The 22,685-nt window shown below is 44.8% G+C and overlaps 1 protein-coding gene across 1 annotated transcript in view; it reads right to left on the reverse strand.

The window, feature by feature from the left end:
* Nucleotides 1-22,300, reverse strand: part of LRMDA (leucine rich melanocyte differentiation associated) — a 1,003,464-nt gene extending 981,164 nt beyond the window's left edge. Inside the window, exons 1-2 of the mRNA XM_076010120.1 lie at nucleotides 22,175-22,300; nucleotides 15,110-15,210 (exon numbers count right to left, since the gene is read on the reverse strand). Coding sequence (XP_075866235.1) covers nucleotides 15,110-15,210; nucleotides 22,175-22,204 — 131 coding nt within the window. The 5' untranslated portion in view covers nucleotides 22,205-22,300. The remainder of the gene's footprint in view (nucleotides 1-15,109; nucleotides 15,211-22,174) is intronic.
* Nucleotides 22,301-22,685: the final 385 nt, after the last annotated feature.

Raw genomic sequence — 22,685 nt, forward strand, 5'->3', positions numbered from 1 at the left:
GCAATTACTATGTTTTCAAAAATCCATTTTAGCAAATGAGAAATTCCCAGATTAGATTGTGTCTTCCTATAAAGGGGCACCTACCTCATGCATAATCCTGCCCTGGGCACTCCTGAAGGAGAAGCTGTTAACCAGTCCTGGAAAAGCTTCCATTTCACTGGGAGACAGAGTTCCTGCAAAAACCCCAAGGCATTCATAGGACCAGCAATAGATGAATTCTCCCCGGGGAGAACGCACCCCTAAGTGCTGGCCCTGCAGCAACACTGGCATGAAAGAGTGATAATAAATGCATTTTCTGAAAGATGAGGTTCCCATTTTGGCTCCTCCCCTTGTGAACGAGCTCAGAGCCTTGCCGGGCGTGGAGAGGCTGGGCATGCTCGTCACAGGAGTCGTGGAAGAACTGCATTAACTGTGACCCGCTAACGGCGTAATTGCTGCGTATACATGTCAGGGCCGACACACGGGCCCTGATCAGCCTGAGGACGGGCTGCCCTCCACCAGCAGAAGGTGGCCTGCCTCCCCCTCAGAGCCTGTCACTCCAGGGTGAAGGTTTGGGGGGGGAGAACCCCCACCTCCTTTAAGTCCTTACTTGACTGGCCTCCTCAAAAAACTCGCCTGGCCCACTGTGTCCCAGAACCACCCTCACTCTGCACAGCCAAGGGTTTATGTCTTCATGTGTGGGGATAAACTTAGCCTGTCCCCCAGTTTCTCTCCTCCTGGACTTCAACCAACCCCTGAGGGCACATAGATGAGGGTCTCACCATCCCCACTCAAGACAATCCTGGTCCCAAAGCCCTAGCATTGTGCCAGCTACTTGCTCGGCGCAGGACAAATCCTGCCCTCCCTCCAGGGGATGGCTCAAGTCTCAATCTCTTCATGAAGTTTCCTCTGAAGAAGTCCTCCTTTCTGAGAACTTCTTGGGCATGAGCCTCTATTACATCTCATACTGACACTTAACTGGACTATGCTGGTGTGTACGTAAGGAGACCCGTCTGGCAGCCGATCCAAGGCTTTCTGGGTCAACTCACCTGCTCTGTCTGGCTGGGACACCCTCCTTGCCACATATAGCTCCCCAGTGCCGCTCATTAATTCAAGGAGAACAAGCTTCCCAGGCAGTGGATAGCATGTGAGCTTTTGAATGGGCAAACACCCATTTGTCAGTTCCAGGTGTTGGCCAATATTGAGGCCTTTGCAGGAACTCTGCTCCCCTTGTCTGAAGGCACACAACAGCTATAGGTGTCTAACGCACAGGAGCAGACCTGTGAAGAACAATGGTCCAAGTTCTCAGCCTTTGAGGACATCTCCAGGCAGCTTTGGGGAAAGCATGCTATTCTGAGCAGTCCCCACCCTCACTTAGGTTTAAGTGATTCATCTATTGTCACGCCTGTAGGAGCCATTACAAGACCCTGAAGACAGACCACCAAGCCCCTGGGGTACCCGCGGGGAAGATCCAGCTGTACATGGCAGCTAGAAAGACTGCTACTGGCACCCTCCAAGACATAAGTGACCCCCAGGCCTGACTTCTACCCACCAGTTAAAGAGGAAGAAGATAAGAAAAAAACTTTAAAGTACATGATAAATCCCCATAGTCATTCTTCCGGGCCTTCATGCCAGGAGCTGCACAGTACTCTTCAGAGTCAGAGCACTTAAGAAAATGACCGTCAGGAGCCATTGCCAAGCTCCATGTTTCTATACCCCAGGGCAGGCTGCTTTTTCTCACCAAAGCCCTGTCTCAAAGAACAGAATCCAGGGTATTAGTTTGCTATACCCAATCGCAACGGGAAGGATGGTCAGGGCTCTGAGATGCCCTCAGGCACCTGGGAAAGATTCACAAGAGCCAATCAGGACAGAGCCATGAGCCAACTGTCAGCACAGGTGAAGACAGCTGGACCATCTGCTGCTCTTAGGAGGGGGCCGAAGTCCTTAGAAAGGACAGGGAACACATTATGAAAAATAAGCCACTGAAATAAAACTAGCACTCCAGGAGGCAATACCAATGGACCCCCTTAAAGACTGTGCAGGGACTCAGAAAATGATACCACAAAGTATGGTGCTTTGGCACACGGAGTACTTCGAACTAGAGGAGATTTGGAAGGCCTCAGAAGCGGACTCCCTCTGATCTCTCCTGCCCTCCTGTCTCCCACCACACTTTCTCTCCCAAAGCGAGACACAGAAGCCAGAATTCCTCTTCCCCAAGGGAGATCCACAGAAACTAAAACCCCTTCTCCCCCCCAAAACAAGCCATAAAACCTAAAAGTATTACTATAACCTTCCCTCCCACCTTTCTGTGCAGGAGCTGCCCATGAAGAAATTCGCTGACCTACCTTGTCCTACCCTGTACCCCGGGGGGAAAGACTGCTACACAGAAAGGCCAAGAAGAATCCAGAGAGAGAGGGCTTGCTGGGCTCCCCCGCCCTTCTCAGTCTACTACCATGAAACCATTCCCTTCTGCCCAGTGACATTTCTACATGGCTGTCCATTCTTCATCGAACCTTAACATAAAAATAGCCAGTTTTCCCTGGAGTTTGGGGTATTCATTTTGGAAGGCTTCCATGTCACATAAATTGTTGACTGAATAAAATCTGTTATGCTTTTCTCTTGCTAAGCTGTCTGTTGCTATATAGGTGTCAGCCATGACCCCTATGATGGGTGAGGAAAGGGATCATGCCCTTCCACCCCTATAACTGACATGCACGTGGGCGATGCCCATCTATCCAGCTCCTCAGAAGGTGGACAGACAGCAAAAAATCTTACCTCACTCCTTCCCCTCTCACCTTCTGCTCTACCAACCCCACAAATGCATTTTAATAGGTTCAATCAACAGAGCTGATGCAAGAATAGTGAAAAAAAAAATCACCAGAATTTCTGAGGAGCAAAGCATGTCAAAACTCACATATTTAAGCCTCTACATGGGTGTATATCTCAAGTGAAACAGAAAAAAGGTCTTGGAAAAAATGGCACCTTTACAAACAACATCTTATTTTAAAAGAATACATCTAGTTAGTACCCCATGCTCATTTCTTTAGCAGAGTAGAGACAAAATAAAGCAAGCTCCAATTAATGCAATTTTAATTTTAAAATAATAAAAATCAAGAGAGGCTTCCCTTGCCATCTTCCTATGTTTTCCCCACTCACATCTGCTATATACATCCTAGTGCCATTCAAGAGAAAAGAAAGCAGCTAGGTAGAGACTACAGACAGGGACAAAACTATTACAAATGCCACATTTTGGTAATGGACAATAGCCAAACAATTTTTCTTCACAAGTTTTCTCTTTCTTTCTCTCTGCCTGTCTCTCCTCCTCTTACTGCCTCTCACAGGCATTGATAGAAGGATTCTCTCTCTGGAAGTATACAATACCTAGAATCTATCTTTTTCTGGGTAAACAAAGCTATCCATATGTATAATTTCTCTTTGACCCTTTTCAAACTACAATCAGGCTGAAGTTCCAGTATCATTTCCCCCCTCCAAATACAAAAGCTTTTCCCTCTCATTTACTAAAATAATTTGAGACTTCATCAGAAAGACCATTACGCTTGTAAACTTTAAATAATTTAAATGATTCCTTGTATATAAATATTTCATATCAGAAATTGATTTCCAAATAAAGTGCACACAAAGAATGACCACACTGAACAGTGTCCGAGTACATCCTGGTATTCTAAGATATGGTCAGCCTTTTAATTCCACACGAGGTCAAGAAATGATTATACACACTATACAGCAGAGTTAAAATTGCGGCCTCTAATTCCCTTCGAGTCAGACAGAAACCCGCCCAGTGGAATCTTCAGGAAAAAGAGCTAAACAAATGTTTGCTTTGCTCAACTGCTGCATTTTCAGAGGAATAACCTAGGGTTTTGCTAAGGTTGAGAATGGATGCTAAATTGCTAAATACTTAAAAAAAAAAAAACACTGTCAGGTCCTGAAAGCATTGAGTTTTAACCTTGGGTAAGATGAGAGTAAGATTTTAAGCACCCGATCCAAAAAAGGCTCTGTCCACTAGACCTTACCCTGTGTCAAGAAAAAAAAAATCCCATTTCTAAAACTTGTGAGAAAAAACAGGGCTACGATGCGACCCCAAGTCTCCAAACATGCAGTTTCTCCTGGAGCAGCAGGAACAGCAGTCACGTTGCAAAGGGTGAACAAAGAACAGAGACGCGCGATAAACACCATTAACCAGGGCTTCAGGCAGCGCAGAGTAAACCAGCTCGAAATAAATGGGCGCTGAGACCCCAACAAAAACTTTCCAGGCAGCCTCAGGAATGTGACAAGCCCAGCACCTGGGGCAGCCCTCGAATATGGCAATGAAGGAAAGAGCGTGCACGCTGGAGCCCCTGCCTCCCCTGCCCTCTCCAACAACCCCAGCCACTTCTTTCCTCCGTCTCTTCCTTGGGTACCGAAGGAAAAAGGCATAACAAGACCAAGTGGGACTGACCGAGTAAAACGTACCCACTCCTTACGCCAAGCCAACAGCACAAAATCGAGAAAATTAGCATGCACACATAACCCCCAAACGCACTATGCAGCACAGCACCCCCTTCCTGCTGGAGATCTAGAACTTACACACACGCCCCACACCAAAAATACTTTTTTTTTTTTTACCAGAGCAATATCTGAGAAGAAAAAAATTATAACTCCTCAAGCCGTAGTGAAAGCTAAATCCTGTCTCGCCTTAGCTGCAGCATTCGGTTTGATGTAGCTAAATTAACAAAACATTCCCTTGGCATTTAAATTCTCTCTTTTTCTTTTTTCCCCTTGTAAGCAGAGTTGTGTGTGGGGGGGGGGTGAAGTATAATAAGTCAAAAGACAAAGCAACTTCAAAACAAAATCAGTTATTTGTAAATAATCCTTGTGGGGATTTTTTTTTCCCTCCTCTCCCCCCCACCCCAAGAAAAACAGCCCTGCCAGTTGTAATAGAAAGCTGAGTAAAGATAAATCAATTAGCTTGCTAATTTCTCCCCTCTCATTTATTTAGCTCTGCACTGTATTTGTCGTAATTGACTACAATTATGTTAATTACTAACTCCAGTATAATTACTATATTTATTGTCATTGAGCACGCGATGTACCCACAGCAAAGCTGGCATTTGTCGGGCATCAAGAGAGCAAACTGTCGAGAGGTGATTCTCGGCAAACTGGCGGATGTGGCTTTCAGCAAATGAAAGGGCAAAAGAGATTTCATGCAATGTTAGTTTGAAAGCACCGGTTCATTAAGGATATTAATTTTCTGATAACTACACATTTAAGCATGACACACTCACGCGGTATCTACAGGATTTCGCAATTATTAATGCGTGACAGTTTCAAATGCTAAGTGAATCAATTAAACAGCAGCATTCACAATTTGAGAAGAGATAACTGCTTCATAACTACCTAAGACTACAATTTTCACATGACAAAAAAGAGCCATTGAGGCGCCTTCAAAACCTGACAGGTCAAGAAAGAAGTTTGAAACAAAAGCACCTTACAACCATCATCTCTCCTCTTTACTTGTCAGATCAACTTTGCTAGTGTCTCCCCAGAAACGGCATCACATGCCAGCTGCCACAAGGTGATTTTTCATGTCTTGTCAAAGAAATCTTTTATTCTATTTGCTCTGCATTAACATGTTACATTTATTGATCAAGGGCCTGTTCGGCAGCCACAGCAGGGCACTGAGCTCTCCATGCCTACGGGGCTTTGATGTCCCAGTGACATTCGAGCCCGAATAATGCACATACTAAATGGATTTAATGCAGAAATGTGTTTGGGCCTGACAGTTACATTAATAACAGCCCCTCACACTGATAAATATGCAATTGCTACTATTAAGAGTTACCCAATTATGGGGAAAATATTTCTCTACCTTATAAATAAATCCATCAAGGAAAAAAAGTTTTAACAATGGTGCATTTTCTTAAAACACTTCTCCAGCTGCAGAAAATGAGGTGGTGGGGGGGAGTGGAGGGAGAGAGCCGTGTGGGGGTTAACACCCCCTCTTTCTGCCCTCCCCTCCAATTGTTTTTAATAAGTCTTGCTTTATCTCAAAAATGGTTTGGGGATTTTTTTTTTCTTTTTAACCTCTTTTGTTGGTCTTCCCTGTTCTACCCGTCTCTTATTTCTTCAGAACCAGAGAAAAAGCAGACACCCAGGAGACTGAAAAATTGGGTTCTGTATTAACTCAGAGAGGAGCTTAGGGGAGATGGTGCAGAGGTGGGGGCCACGGAGCTGATCTCCATAATGATGGGTCTAGGAGGAGCTTTTTTTTTTTTTTTTAAACTCTAAGCGAAACCTGAACATGTGTGTGTCTCTCTTATTTAAAACCCTAAGTGACCTTGTGCTATGGTAGTGATGGGGGTGGGGGTTCAAAGGGGAAGACAAAGCAGCTGGGATGGGAAAGACCTTTTATTAGAAAAGTCTCAGCCAGGGAGAATTTGTCGTTATTATATCCCTGCAATTAAACACAGACACCCAGCAAAAAGCATAATCGCTCCCCTTTCATCATAAAGGAGCAGGGCACAGCTGAAATTACCAACGCTCCAGTCCCCAAGGAGAGGAAAGAGGCTTTTCAGATGGCGGGTGTGTATGTGTGTGTGTGAGTCCATGTGCAAGTGCACACACACACCCCGCCTCTTCCTTCCCCTTCAGACTCAAAACTCAAGCATGCAGTTATCTGTCTTGAGGTCCTCCAGGCCCAAGCCTCGGACAACAGTCTGGCCACAGCCACTGCTGAGCCATTTCTCCCCATGTGACCTTGGATCTGAACCACACCTCACAGCCCAAGGGGTGAAGAAAGAAGAGGATGAGTTCTATGGGAATCGCCCCTCCTCCAAGCCGGGCCAGGTCTCCTGAGGTCCTGCCTCGGCAAACTTTCCAAATCAGAAAGGTTTTAGAGAAACAGAAGGGAGGAGGGAATGCAACATAGGGGACCCTGAGGCCTCCAGGCTCTTAAACTTGAAGCTGCAGGATCCACTTGGACCTTGCTATAGTGATTTGCACAGTTTTTAGTGATTTAAAAAGAAAAATGAAACTCTTCCCCCACAAGGAAATACAGGCTTAGAAGTGGGGGGGGGTCTGTCTTCTTCCACAAAGCAAGGAACAATTTATACCATGAAAAGCAGTTTAGAATAACTTTAAAGCTGAGGCTAGACCACCAAGGCCATCCCAGCTCTCCCATTTAGTCATCAGCGTGGTCTTGGGCAAATTCATTTCTCTGGGCCTCAGTTGCTTCATCTGTAAAATGTGGGTAATAATAATTCCATTCTCAAAATGCTGTTGGGAGGAGTTAATGAGATGACATATCAAGAATTCTGCCCAACCTTGACATGTAGTAAGTACTCAATAATACTTTTATTTCTTAATGAGAAAACAAATATGACTATGAATGTCATTTGACTCTGTGTCCCTGGACTCCTTTGGAGAGTGGAGCCAGTCACCTCTGGCTATTATTGGCAAGTCTGCTTTACCATGGTGCTCATCCACAGAACCATTCTGCAAGCTATCTCCAGCAGGGCTCCAGAGGGCTTCCTCAGCAAGGTGCAGCTGGCATGGGGGAGGGAGGATCCTTTTTGTCTAAGGCTGTCCCATGCCCTGGAAACATTTAGCATCTCTGGCCTCATCCAGCAAATGCCATTAAAGCCCCCACCCCCATCACTGTGACAACAACTTGCCCCATCCAAGGTGGCAGAATTTCATAGTTGAGAACTTGGACATCCAGCAAGTAGAAAATAAAGGGTTAAGCTCTCCAGTTCTCTCCCCACTTCACCCCAAATCACCATTAATTCCAACTGCCACCTTGACTACTCTGAGGGCAACATCACCCACATGCACAACGATGTCCTCGGAACAGGACAGAAGAAGAGGATGGAGCAGCAGGACCCAAGTTCCAAACAGCTCAGAGAGAGAGAGAGAGAGACTTCCCAAAGGCAGAAAAATAAACCCCAAGATTCTAGGGGAGTAAAATGGGTAATATGGGGAACAAAAGGCATTATTAAAAAGTCTAGGAATTTCTCATCCTGGAAGCAAAGGCTGCAGGAAATATGGAGACAATGTTTATGAAAACACTTTCTAAACTACACTGCAAGCTATAGGATCATTGCCGTCCGCAGGAAGGTGAACCTCAGGAAAGCCCTGTGGCCCCTTAGCAACTCTCTCCAATTGCCTGCCACTTCCTGGCCCAGTCCTACTGGCCTCCCTCATTCCGTTAGACTGTTCCGGTGCTTCCTCAGTCACGGAGGGCACTCCAGAAAGCATTTTAAGGAAAGGGAATCAGTCTTGCTACTGAGAGACTATATATTTCCTGCCAAGTCATTTCCCACTTCACCTTCTGATAGTATGTTCTGCTGGTAGCTGGAAACACTGGAATGGCCAATGATATTCTTCAAATAAAAGAGGATTTTTTTGTTTGTTTGTTTGCAGCATTGCCTACTTCAGTGAGAACACTGATTCCAACATACCTAGAACCTTGCCTCCTTGGAAGCATTTAGGATTTATCAGTGCCCTACAACTATACTGAGAACAGCTTATCTTTCTAAAGCCTGTCTGTTCTACCATTTCCTCTTCCGCTCAAGGCTTACTGACATGAGCTCTGTTGCCTCCCTCTGCATGTTCCCCAAATAAGACCACTATGTCTGGGGGTTGAAACAACTATGAACAAGGCCCTTGACTGCAAAGACACTGTTTAATGAAGACCCACTGCCAACAGAACATGTCCTTTGAGCTGTTCTCCTGAGAGCCTGTATGGGAAATTTTCTGTCACCCAGACCCACTGGAATATGACCAAATGTATGTTCCTAGCTAGCTAGCAGGGATGAAAAATATATATTAGATGAGTGGGTTTAGCCTATAGAATATCAGGGACGGTTGGAAAACGAAGTCATTTACATAAGTTAGGATAGGCTAGATTATGCTGCACTAACAAGTAATTCCAAAATCTTGTAACATTTATTCTCACTCAAAATCTATGTCCAAAATAGATCAGTTAGAGGGTTCTGCTCATTTATGGTCAGAATCCAAAACTGACAAAGACAGCAGCAGAAGCCAAAGTGGCAAATCGTGCACTGGCTCTTAAAGTTTCGGCACAGTGGTCGTCCCCAAAGGTGCAGAGATGTGCAAGCATACCATGTGCTGAAAGAGAAGAAAAATCCCATCTGTGAAGAACCCTAGTGACTACCAGAGAGCCTCACTAGCACATGTTCTAAGCACTAATAACAACTAACTATGCTTACTGAAGACCCATCATGTACGAGGTAATGTATTAACGGTAGTTACAATATCCGCAGCACTCAACGTTTCTGCAATTAGCCCAAGGCCAGTTAATCAACGAGTAGCAACAGAAGCCAGACTTCAAGCTAGGGTGGTCCAACCCCCAAGCCTCGGTTCTTTTCATTACACCACCCACCTTCCCAAATTGAGCCGCAAATCAGCAGCCCAGTTCTCTCCAGCAGTTCATCACAGAGACACAGCAAGTGTGGCATGTTTGTCCTTGAAGCAGCTCTGACAGTGTGCTGGGTGTCTGCCTCACCATCTGCAGCTGGGGAGAGAGGGCAGAGCCACCGTTTCTTTACTGAAGCTGCACGAGCTCCCCGGTCCTTCATCCTCATCCTGGCCAAAGCCAAGGAAGCAACAAGCAAGCTCCCACCTAAGAAATTTTCTTCTGAGCAATTCTCCATCCGGTGCATTTATCACAGTGATGCTAAATAAGATGCGACTGCAAATAATCTAATTTTTAAAACATAAGCTTCCTGTTGCCATAGATCAATTAAACTCTTTTGCTTTTATTGCCAGATTGACATGGGCGTATTTATCACTGTTTGCCATGGGAGCTCTGCTCTGCCCGCTGTGTTCAACAAGCTAAGCAGACAACCCACTCAAACCACTCGGGGCCTTGGGGCAGAGGAGTAGGACCACCACGGAGAACTCTGCCCTGACCCAATCCGGGGACAGGGAAAACTGAAGCTGGAACAGCTCATTAAAAATCTCTTTGCCTTGAGCAGATTAAGGAACTAACACTGGGCTAAAGCATAGGATTCTCTTTACTAGTCTGCAAAGTAAAGGTAAAATATGAACAAGCTCAAGGAAGAATTTGAGACAATGAACATTCAAATACTCTTGGTAGAATAAACTGGTATAACCTCTCTAGAGGGCTATCTGATACCTGTACTAAAGCCCCCTCACAATTTTGTCTCCAGGAACTTGTCAAAGCAGCTAATCAGAGACATACTCATCAATGAGTATTATAAGGATATTTATAATAGAATTACTCACAACAGTAAAAATCTAGAAATAATCTAAATGTCCAACACTAAGAAATGATTTGAGAAACCATTAAAAATTGTGATGTAGTATTTACTGTATGGGAAAATGCTTCCAACACAATGCGAACAGCAGCATCATTTTAAAAAGTGTTTGGCATTATAAAAGAGTAGGAAGACAATACAATGTTAACAATGATGATTTCTGGTTTTTAAGATTATCAATGATTTGAGAGGAAGACAGTTTCCTTCATACCTAAGTTTTCCAATATTTCTATATTGATTTTCTCTTATGATAAGAAAAATTATCTTCAAAAATAAAGATCATAAGTACAATTTCATGCATATGTAGACACTGGACATATGATCATTAATATAGTCAAGTTCGAGGAGCAAAATGTCACTCCTCCTGGCTGTTTCCTGATTAACTCCCTAAGCCCTCTGTCTTCATTCCAGGGAGGATGGCAAAACCCTGACCCTGGGAATTGAGTCCAGAGATCTCATTCCAGTTCACAGTCACTATCGCTGACCTGGTTCCCATCCCATCACAACAGAAAGAATCAGATCTGGGCTGAAAGGGCGAAGAAAATGTTTGATCCTTTTAAGAGAGCCAGAAATTTTATTTGGGCATGTTTTCTTGCTTCCTTTTCCAACTTCTAACCTGAGAGGGTACACAGTGGCTCCAGTAACTTGAATGAAGAGTCATAAAAATAACAGTCTGAAATCCATGACCTCCTGCATGGAGAGGTAACTTGTTTACTGTTTGACAATCCAGCTGAGGCAAAGGTAGAGTCACCATAGTTAACATAAGAGAGAAGATCCTAAAGTATAATGAGAAGAAAAAAAAATACATACAATAACTTCAAACTAAACTTCAGAACTTATAAATCTATAACCACCTTTCCCTCCAGCATGGACAGATGGCCATAGGACAATCAGCAGAACTATCTCTTTTATAAATGATATTAACAGTGATGACAGTGTGTGGCTAAAAATGAGTAATAAGACAACAAAGAAGGATGTTCTTAACATGAGTGGTTGAAGTCTGGTGCCTCCCTTTTAACTAACATCTTAGCAAGAAGTAAATACAAACCTGGCCACATAAGAAGAAATTCAACATGAACACATCAATAATGAGTAGGGAGATTAAATAAGCAAGCAAAAGTTTCCCAACAAACAAAAGCCCAGGACCTCATGGCTTCACTAGTATATTCTATAAAATACTTAAAGAATTAACATCAATCCTTCTCAAACTCTTCCAAAAAATTGAAGAGGAGGCAATGCTTCTACACACATTTAAAAAGGCCAGCATTACCCTGATACCAAAGTTAGACAAGGATACTATAAGAAAAGAAAAATTCAAGCAAATATCCCTAAGGAACATAGATCCAAAAATCTTTAACCATACTAGCAAATCAAATTCAATAGCACATTAAAAGGATCATGATCAAGTGGGATTTATCTCCGAGATGCAAAAACCAGTTCAACATATGCAAATAAGTATGATATATCACATTAACAGAATGAAGAATAAAAACTATATGATCATCTCAATAGATACAGAAAAAGCATTTGACAAACTTCAACATCCTTTATGATTAAAAACTCTCAACAATTTAAGTATAGAGGAATTTACTCAAAATAATGAAGGCCATGTACGACGAGCCCCCAGCTATCATCACACTCAACAATAAGAAGCTGAAAGCTTTTCCTCTAAGATCAGGAATAAGACAAGAGAGCTCACTCTTGCAACTTCTATTCTATATAGTACTAGAAATGCTAACCAGAGCAGTTAAGCAAGAAAAAGAAATAAACATCCAAATTGGAAAGGAAAAAGTAAAATTATCTTTGTTTGCAGATGACATGATCTTACACATCAAAAACCATAAAGACTCCATCAAAAAACTGTTAGAATAAAGAAATTCAGTAAAGTTGCAGGATACAAAATCAACATACGAAAATCAGTTGCATCCCTATATGCTCAAACCCAAAAAAGAAATGAAGAAAACAATCCCATTTACAACAGCATCAAAACATAAAATACTTTGGAATAAATTTAAGCAAGGAGGTGAAAGACATGTACAGTGAAAACTATAAAACATTGATGAAAGAAATTAAGGATATACAAATAAATAGAAAGACATCCCATACTACTTAAAGCAATCAGGATTCAATGCAATTCCTATCAAAATTCCAATGGTATTTTTAACAGAAATAGAAAAAAACACCTAAAATTCGTATGACCACAGAAGACCCCAAACAGCCAAAATAATCTTGAACAAAAACAAAAAGAACAAAGCTGGAGGCATCATTCTACCCGATTTCAAAATATACTACAAAGCTATAGTTATTAAATCCAAAACTGTAAGGTACTGGCATAAAAACAGACATACAGACCAAGGGGATATAAAAGAGAGCCCAGAAATAAATCCATGTATTTACAGTCCATTGATCTACAAAGGTGCCAAGAATGTACAAAGGGGAAAAGGACAGTCTCTTCAATAAATTATGTTGGGAAAACTGGATATCTATATGCAGAAGAATAAAATTGGACCCTTATCTCACACCATATACAAAAATCAACTCAGAATGGATTAAAGACTTAAATATACATGTAACGTACAGCATGGTGGCTATAGTTAATATTACTGTACTATATAATTGAAATATGCTAAGACAGTAGATCTCTAATGTTCTTACCACAAAAAATAAGGTAACTGTGTGAGCTGATGGATATGTTAATTAGCTTAAGCATGGTAATTACCTCACAATGTATACATGTATCAAAATATCACATTGTACAGCATAAACATATATAATTTTTAATTGCTAATTACGCTTCAATAAAGCTGGAAAATAAGAAATTCCCATGTTAGCATATTCATGGACTATCTCTGGAAGACTACACAAAAACTGAGTAATAGTAGTTAGTGCAGAAGGGAACTGAGTAGCTGAAGGACAGGCGTAAGACTTTCTTCACACTGTTTGCATGTTTGTTCCTTCTTAAGGCTGTGCCATGTTCATGTATTAACTATTCAAAAAGAAATAAACATAGCCCCTTGTCTAAAAACAAATTGTGGCCTACAACACAGACTGTTGCTGATCTTGCAACCTGAGGAAGTAGCAAAATTTTTATTAGGGGGTATTGTTCTGTTTAGAGCAATACCCTGATATGGCTCTTCAGAGGTGAAAAGGAAACCTGTAGAGATGTTCTAAAAAGGTGGGGAGAGGGTTAATTTTTCTGTATATAATAAAGGGAAAAGAATTTGTATTTCTGAGGGTGTCTCTAGAAAGAAGGTAAGTGACATGGGAGAAAGAAAGGGGCTAGGAGAGAGAGGTGCTGGGTCACATGCAGGTCTGACCCTAAAGGATGCACCAGCAGGGAGAAATTCTCTGTGGCGGGGAGTATCCGAAAAAGTTTCCAGAAGCAGTGCTATCCCAAACTTGTCTCCTGCTTCTGCCAAAATTACCACCCCCCACACCCTATACCCTCCAGTGGCAAAACAAATGTATAACACATAATAATACTGTATTGGGCTTTGGAGAAATGAAGGCAGTGTCCCAAGTGGAGCCAGGCAGGCTGACAAGAGGGAGAAAAACAGCAACAGAACCCAGAGATGGTCAGAGCAGGAGTGAATCCGGCCACAAACTGACTAGGACATATGCTCCCCGCAATCCCATGGAAATATAGTAACAGGGGCCTACGGAGAAACTTTCTCCAGAACATAGGATGCAGACTCAAAATATTTCCTTTGGATATCATGACCCCTGAAGCCTAGTGGGCTTGGGTCATCTGTTACATATTCATTTATTTGGAAGGTAAGTTTATGATCTCCTACCTCTTCCCTTCTTCCTACTTCCCCCCTCCCCTTTTTATTTTTTTAAGAGGAATTAGCTAAATATCTAAAACGTCCTCAACTTTGATTCTGCTCAGAGAAGGCAGAGACAGAGACCAGCGCCCGAGTGTGCTCAAATCTTCCTCTAACACCAAGAGAAACAGTGCCGCCCACCCCTCCCCCAATTAGGTGCATAGAGAAGGTCAAAGGTGATCCAATCCCAGCATTCCCAAGTCAAGTCAGCAGTGGTCGTCTCCAATCCGGTCTGTAACTCCCTCCAGTCCCTCCAGCTTAGCCAAGTCCTAAACATAAACTCTTTCTGAACCCTAGACCTCCATCACTCATCCCTGCCCAAACCCAGCTGCAACCCGGTGCGGAGCTCACACACCGGCCAATGGGAACAGGCTCCTGGCCAGATGGGAAAGCTCCTCAAACTCAACACTACAGAATCTCCCTCCTCTCAACAAAGGAAAATACAAATCTTCACTTCTTCCGAATCTACTTTATAGACCCTCTTACTAAATACTCCTGCATCCAGGGCCTGTCGTTTCCTACAACAAACCCGTGCAGACCCAGCCCCTCGGAGCCCACAGCCTCTTCTTGCCTCACATACACCCACCCCCACAAGGCCCTGTCCCTCCTCTGCCAGAGGGTGGCTCTGGCAGATGCTTTGGGAGAAGGGGTTATCCAAAAAAGCACACCTCATTCCTTCCCCAAGAGTATTCTGACTTGTCCGCACAAACATTAGTGAGAGAGGGAGAGAACAAAGTGAAAATACGACGGCCCCTCCTAGGAACTCCCGAGAGATGGATGACGCTCAAATGCCCACTGCCTCTTCAGTGGCACAAAAAAGCCAACCAAGGAATCATCTGAAGCAGAGTCACACCTTTGGGGTGTGATTGCACGTGTCTCAGGGCCCAGCATCGAATAAGAGGACACCCAAGGCAAAGCTGGAACGTTTGGCTTTTATCTGCCGCCCCTTAAGTACCCAGGGGAGCTGGGCCTCCCAGGCCTGGCCTGCATCTCTCGAAGGTTACATACCTCAGGAGGTTGAAGCTCAGATCAAGCCTCTTTGCGAAATGTCCACAGTTCCTGCCAAGGTGCTCTGGAATTTCTCTGCAGTCCTGGCCTATGTAGGACACCTGGAAATTAAATGGAACAGAAACAATGTGGCAAACAGAAATCACCCAGCTGCTCCCAAACCTGCGTCATTGATCCGATGATTGCTTCCGCAACTTTAAACACACGTTCCTCGCACACAAAAAGGCCACATTTGTGACTGTTTTCCCGGTCAAATCAGCTTTGGGGGCTTCGGGGACTCCACCAATAACTCCCTTTTCCTGGTACAGTTAGCATGATGGAGACTAATCCCAGCACAATGGAAATTGGACTAAAATTGACCAGGTTCAGGTGTCCAAAAGAAACCCCAATGTCAGAGCACGTTAGTATAATTGCAACAATCCGCTTCCCACTCAGGGACCTTTGCAATGGCCGCCCTCTGCCTCTCCTCCACTGCACCCCCATCCCCTGTTATGCACATGACCTCATGAAAGACACAGCAGATGCACTTACCAGCATTCACCCTTCAGGGGCTGGACAAAAAGGCCTCCCCAAACCACCAATCCCATCCCATCACCACAGTGTATAAAATGCCCTCCACGCTCTGAAAAAGCTCATTTGAAGGCAACAGGGCAATGACATGTGGCCAGAACTTCCAAACCTCCCTCCTCCAGGGAGCCTTTGGCAATCAACCCAGAGCTGCCTCCTTGGGCATTCCTCTATTTATTATTAAGTACCTAATCTGTGCCCAAATATTAAAAGGCCAAACTAAAATTTGATCCTAGAACTTCTGACTGTAAGAAGGTCAGTGAGCTTTCTCACTACTCCAACCACTCAATGTTTAGAACCATCTTTACAGATAGCACCCTGAGGTCATATTGACAATTAACTCCAAAACCCATAAAATAAGTTGGCCTGTGGGCCACAAGACATGGTATTTCCCTAAACAACAACACACTCAACCCCCAAGTAGAAATTCTGGCCTGCCACAGAGCTATAGCTTTAATCCAGTCTCCCTAAAAATCCACATTCTTCCACACATACAAAGATGTCTTGAAAGGAAGGAGAGATTCCCACGGGGGTTATATTTCTTAAGCAGCAACATGAATACGGTGGCCATCTCACCTCCTGAGATATGAGGCTGAACCATGAGTTACCAATATCCAACCATTTTAAAATTATAAAACCATCCCTTCCACATGGTTCTACCTAACACAAACCACACAGAAGCTTAGCACCCTTGATATCACACACGTCATCACTCCATCTTCTAGCCACTGGGAATAAACAGCTGACAATACAACATCCTGTATTCTCTCCTTCTATTCACTGTCTTTCTATTCACTCTCCTTCAGTAACTTCATTCCAGGAGGAGAGAAGGAAAAGTCGCTGACTCCAATAAAATAATTTTGACTCAGGAAGATACAGGCTACAAAAGACTCTTAGTCCAATCTATCAATATCTCCCCTCTCTCCATGGGATTCATGTCTCTTCACTGCTCCTTGTATAGTACATTAAACTCTGCTGCCAAGCAGAGATGGAAATCATACACCAAGGGGAGACTGGGGATATGGGGCCCCAATCAATCTGGGGACTTCGATTTCCCTTGGGACAGCCACTCAATCACAGCAGCTTCTTCTGTGTTGTAAGTCCTCATTGTAAGTTCTCATGACCATGGTGCTCACCAGAAAGCCCATCCCGTTCACCCCAGCCTGCACCACCATCATGTACATATCATCATCATTCAAGACTTCTGCAATATTATACAGCAGAGAAGTTGAGTTTTAGGCATAGAAAATGAGCTCTTTCCTCATAGATTAGCCAACGGCTCAATCTAGTCGGGACCCAGTTTGTCAAAACCCTTCATGTTTTATACAAGGAGACTAAGACTCCAGAGTCCTGCCCAGCATCGCACAGCTTCTTAATGATAGACCTTGGACCAAGTCCTGCACCATGAATACGGACTTCCAACGTGGGGGCCATAGAGCACTCACAAATCCACATGTGGATGTGGGTTTTCTTGATCCACAAATGCCAACGGTGCACCTATCATCATGTTTTGACTTCAAAATGAGTCTTCCTAGCTGAAAGGGTGAGAACTACCCCACAATACCACACTGAAGGCCCAAGAAGCATGTTGGAGCCTGAGGAAAGAGAGGGGTATTTGCTCCCCTTTTCTTTCTGTAGGATTCCCCTTCAGAGGAAGCACGAGCACCAAGAAGAGCTATCACCACAAACCATTCAGATGACTCACAACCTGACTGATAAGACTTTCATCAGCCTGTTTTTATTACATGGTCTTAACCGCACAACATCCCAGGAAAACTAAATACTTGTTCTCCATTCCACAGAGATGAAGATCGAGACTCCAAAATTTAGCATGAGAACCAACTTGATAAGCAATCTGCATGCTTAGGCCACCCCTGCAGTAAACTGGAAGCCTTTAGAGATGTAAGTTAAGCCAACAGAGGCTGAGAGGCTCAACTCAGCTAGAGAAGACTTAAGAGCAGCAAGCAACCATGGCCAGGCATTGCAACCAACACTCACAACTAGAAGAGAAACTTAAGAAGTACTTCCGAGTGGAAGACATTGCTTCTCAGGATGTCGGGAAGCTTCTTAGAGCACAGGACCACCTAATGTAAGATACAAGGCAAGAACCAGACCAAAGATACTTTACTTCTTCAGCAAATGGGAGAAGGGACATAGATAGAGATTAGTAGATCTTTAGAGGCCCAGAAGAGCATGTCCAGAACTAGAAGTCATTGCATTTAGTCAATTATCTTGATTTAGACTGAACTAAGATTTGAACTTTTAACTTTCCTACCTTATATAATTTGTACCCTGTGACTTCCACCCTGTGTGGAATGATAACAGGAAGGGACACCCTCACCAGGCAAACGAAAATATAGCAAGTTGAAGACGCCTAGGAGAAGAACACCAAGAAAGGGAAAGGAGAATGGGAGGGATCCCCACCCACGTACACACCCAACCCCTCTGAGCAGAAGCTGCAGGAAATAACTAAACTGCAGAAGACTGCTGGTTTCTCTTTGTGCTGGGACTGCCTGGCTCCGAGGGCATTTCTGGGAATGGTGGGTTTACCAGCAGTCAAACTGAGAGGAGATTGTTTTATAATGCCTACCCCTAGCCAGCTGTGGGGGATCCTCAATTTCAAATGTGTAGTACTAGAAGCTCTGTCCGTGCAAAAACAACCCTAGGTACAAGTTTGAGTCCCTGGGCTGCTACTTACTAGCTGCATCGTCTTGGATGAGTCACAATCTCTCAAAGTCTGTTTCCTCTTCTGTAACTAACCTGACACCAACTGCCTTCAAAGGTGTTAACAAAAATACAACTAACATTCATTAAATGCCCACCATGTGCTTGTTATCTAGTCAATCCTCATAAACAGCCCTATGAGCCATATATTATCCACAATGTACTTACAGAAATAACATTTCTTTAAATTTCAGCATATTACGGGAGTACAAATTTAAGTTCTGTATATTGCCCTTGCCCCACCTGAGTCAGAGCTTCAAGCATGTCCATCCCCCAGACAAGATGAGATAACATATTAAAAGCACATAGCAAAAACCAGCCTGAGCAAGAGCGAGACCCCGTCTCTACTAAAAATAGAAAGAAATTAATTGGCCAACTAAAAAATATATATACAAAAAATTAGACAGGCATGGTGGCGCATGCCTGTAGTCCCAGCTACTGGGGAGGCTGAGGCAGGAGGATCGCTTGAGCCCTGCAGATTGAGGTTGCTGTGAGCTAGGCTGATGCCACGGCACTCACTCTAGCCTGGGCAACAAAGTGAGACTCTGTCTCAAAAAAAAAAAAAATACCACATAGCACTGTTCTTGTCACCTGTGGCCACTCGGTGAAATAGTTGTTGAATCAGATAAATATCCCTACAGAAAGGATTTGTGATTCTTGGGTGCAAGATTTCAGTGCCCAAATCCCAAGTTTGCTTTGTGTCTATAATCATATTGATGCCACTAAGCTAGTGGAAAAAGAAGAAACAGGACTTAATGCAAACGTAAATGATGTATTCAAGCCACAAAAAGCCAAATGAAGTCAGACTCACGTGGAAAGAAAACATTTTACAGAGAACAGTGATGGGAAGACTGCAATGTCCCCAAGCACAGTAGCACCACAGGCCTGTGGAGCTCCTAAAGACCAGTTGAACAGCAGCCAGTCCACAGTGGAGTTAAAAGCAGTGACCTGGCTTCAAGCAAACATCACCCATCTCATTAAATTAATTTTATTGAGTTTTTTCTTTGCACTTAAACCATCCCTTTAATAAAGACTTTTAGGTCTCTAAATATGAAAAAGTTATATCTGGTTTTATGTTTTGTGCATTTGAATAACACTATAATAATAACTATATCAACACCCTGGGTTCGTGGGAAGTCCCTGACCCCTTTAAGGCAGCCCTACCAAATTTTGAGAAGTACCATACTACAGGTATGCAAGATGCTACTTCTTATAATAGCTGGCATTAGAAACGGCCTGGGGCAGGATGCTAACAGATACCCTAAGGCAGGAGGGGTCGAGCAGGCACTCAAATCCACTGGCCTGGGTGGTTTAGGAAATAGGGTGTTTTCCCAACCTGCCTTCTTAGCTCCTCCCCAGGCAGCTGATCCTTAAAAATGGTCCCCAAGGGCCCAAAATGACTCACCTACCCTTCACCGAATGCCTCTGGGCTGTTTGGAGAAGGCTAAGTACAGGGAGTGCAGGAAAAATCAAGTTTGGGAAATGGGGGAAGGAAAAAGGAAAAGGAGGCCCATGAAAGTTCTCAGCCCCCTCCCAAGTCCTCCATGAACATGGAAGAAGCTACATCCAGAAAATGCTGAATCTGAAAATGCAGAGATTTGGGGTCTGGTGGAGAGAGGGGACCCTCCTGCTTGAGCAGATATTCCAGCAGAGGCCAGAGACACTCTCATCCAGACCCTCCCTCTAGGCAGTCATGTTAACTCCCTGAAGCCCCTTCTCCCTGGTGACTCTTTTTTATATTTTTATTTTATTCTTTTAGAGGCAGGGTCTCACTCTGTCACCCAGAGCTGGAGTGGAGTAGCATGATCCTAGTTCACTACAACTTCAAACACCTGGGCTTCAGCCACCTTCCTGCCTCAGCCTCCCAAGTAGCTGGGACTATGTATGTGCACCACCATGCATGGCTAATTTTTTTTAAGAGATGAAATCTCACTACGTTGCCCAGGCTGGTATCAAATCCCTGGGCTCAAGCGATCCTCCCTGCTCAGCTTCCCAAAGTGCTGGGATTATAAGCATGCGCCACCACACTCAGCCCAACAGTCATCATTTTTAACCTTTCTCAGAGGCTAGTACCTCCCTGGCCCACTCACGTCTGAACTCTGGACCTTCTAGCTCTCTCCTCACAGGCTGTGAGTCTAAGGACAGAGCCAGTATTCCCAGGCAAGAAAATTCTGTTAAAAGTCGGGTACAGAGAGACAATGGAAGGGCTAATTTCCAACATACGGCACAGTGCCTGGTACATAGTAGGCACTCAGTAAGTATATATAATTGATGAAATGACAGGACCCTGGAAAAGAAACAGGCAGTGGATAGCTTGATGGGACACACAGTCTGCCCTCATTGTATCTGAAGGAGTTATAAAACCCCTAGAACCTCCTCTAAGGGGGAATCATTCCCTTTAGCCCAAAGTAATCTCAAAATCCAATTGCACCTGACATTACCTGCCTTAGGCAATCCAAGGGGAGAGCTTGAAAAACCCAGAACTGTTTCTCCAGGGTGTGCAGAAAAAGGTAGGAAGTAGGAGGGTTGGCTTAATCAGAGAGAAGAGGTTAAAGAGAGACACTTGGCTTTTCCAGCAGGTACGACACCTGGTCCCAGTGTGGCTGAGTTCATCCCTCCAGCAATGACTAAAAACACCTGAGGCTTCACTATAGGGCTAAAAGCATGTGAAACTGGATGTCTATTACCCAGGATGGAAATCAGAGTGTTGCCATTCCCTGTTCAAGAAATCAAGTGCAGGCGGCACAGTGGCTCATGCCTGTAATCTCAATGACTCAGGAGGCTGAGGTGGGAGGGCCACAAGTTTGAGACCAGCCTGGTCAACATAGCAAGACCAATCTCTCAAAAAATAAGGAAAATTAGCCAGGCATGGTGGCAAGCGCCTGTAGTCTCAGCTACTGGGAGGATCACTTGAGCCCAGAAATTCGAGGCTACAGTTAGCTACGATTGTGCCACTGTACTCCAGCCTGGGCAACAAAGATTACTTTCATGTGAGTTTACTATGGAACCAGCAAGGGAACAATGTAACAGCAATACGAGTTCAAGAGGACAAATGACCATATTTTTCTATGTAGTGCTTCTATTTGTTTTTCTTAGAGTCACACCCAAAGCATGGTATAGTCTATGCAAAGTAATGAATATTCCAAAGTCCAGAACCACTTAATCTTTTACAAGGTTTTATACCTTACAGATATAGGTTTTATTTCTCTAAAACATAAATAAGAAAACAGATGTGGAAATAAAACTGTGGAGACAGTGGCCCTCCACCAGCTTCGGGTCGGGAGCGGGCGGTCAGGGCAGAGCCCATCACCACCCTCCCCCAAGGATACACTGTGACTTTGGTGGCCGCCGTCACTTCTGCCTTCATGGGTCCCTCCCTTCCTTTATAAGTAAATTTATATTTTAAAACTGCATTGGCATAAAGACAACTATATTCATGTTATATATTAAAACGTTTTCTTTAACGGAAAGTTCTTTTTAAATGCGGATTACGAAAGAAATTAAAACATTTTCTGTGGGCCCCCAAAAGCCGATGAAGGAGTTCCCGGCTGGTCCTGCTCAGTGAAGTGCTGGGGACAGAGGGAAGTGGAGGGGACCGGGGCCCTGGGGGTCTTCTTCCCACACAGCCAGGAGGTGCGCCCGGCGGACACGGGTCTGTCCTCCCCGAACTAGGGCAAGCCTGGGCACCTGACACTCGCCACCTGCAGGCGCAGCCACGCCGTCCCTCCCCGCACACTGCGCCGGGCGGGGCGGGACCGGCTGGGGCGGACTTACTTGGGTTCCGCTGACCACGAGCCCGGCCATGGCGGCCAGGACGGGGCGGGCGCGGGGCACTGGGCGCGGGGCGCGGGGCGGCGGCGGGGCGCGGGCCGGGCGCGCAGTTCCGCACTGGCGGTCAGCTGACCTGGCGGAAGCCGGAGGCGCGGGCCGCGGCTGGGACCGGGGTTCAGCTGCGCGCCGCCCCCGCCCCGCCCCGCCCCCGGCCGGCCGCCCCGGAGCAGGTGAGCCCGGACCACCCGCGCCGCGAGCTGCCGCAGGTGGCCCGGGCACGCGGCGCCCCGTGACCGCTTGCCTCCCGCCTCCCCCCACCCCCGAGGCGTCCCACAGCCCCAGAGCCCCAGGAGGGTCCTCCACAACGCCATGGCCAGACTTTATTGCGTTAGTTGGGGAGCGGGGATTCGTATGGGGCCCCCCATCTGAGCCGTTAGCCGGTGTAGACAGCGGGCCTTTCCTAAATTTCGCAATCTGGGTTACATAACTTGCCCTTAACTGCAGGGAAGATGGG

This window comes from Microcebus murinus, chromosome 14 (assembly GCF_040939455.1).
Source record: "Microcebus murinus isolate Inina chromosome 14, M.murinus_Inina_mat1.0, whole genome shotgun sequence".
NCBI classification, from domain to species: domain Eukaryota; kingdom Metazoa; phylum Chordata; class Mammalia; order Primates; family Cheirogaleidae; genus Microcebus; species Microcebus murinus.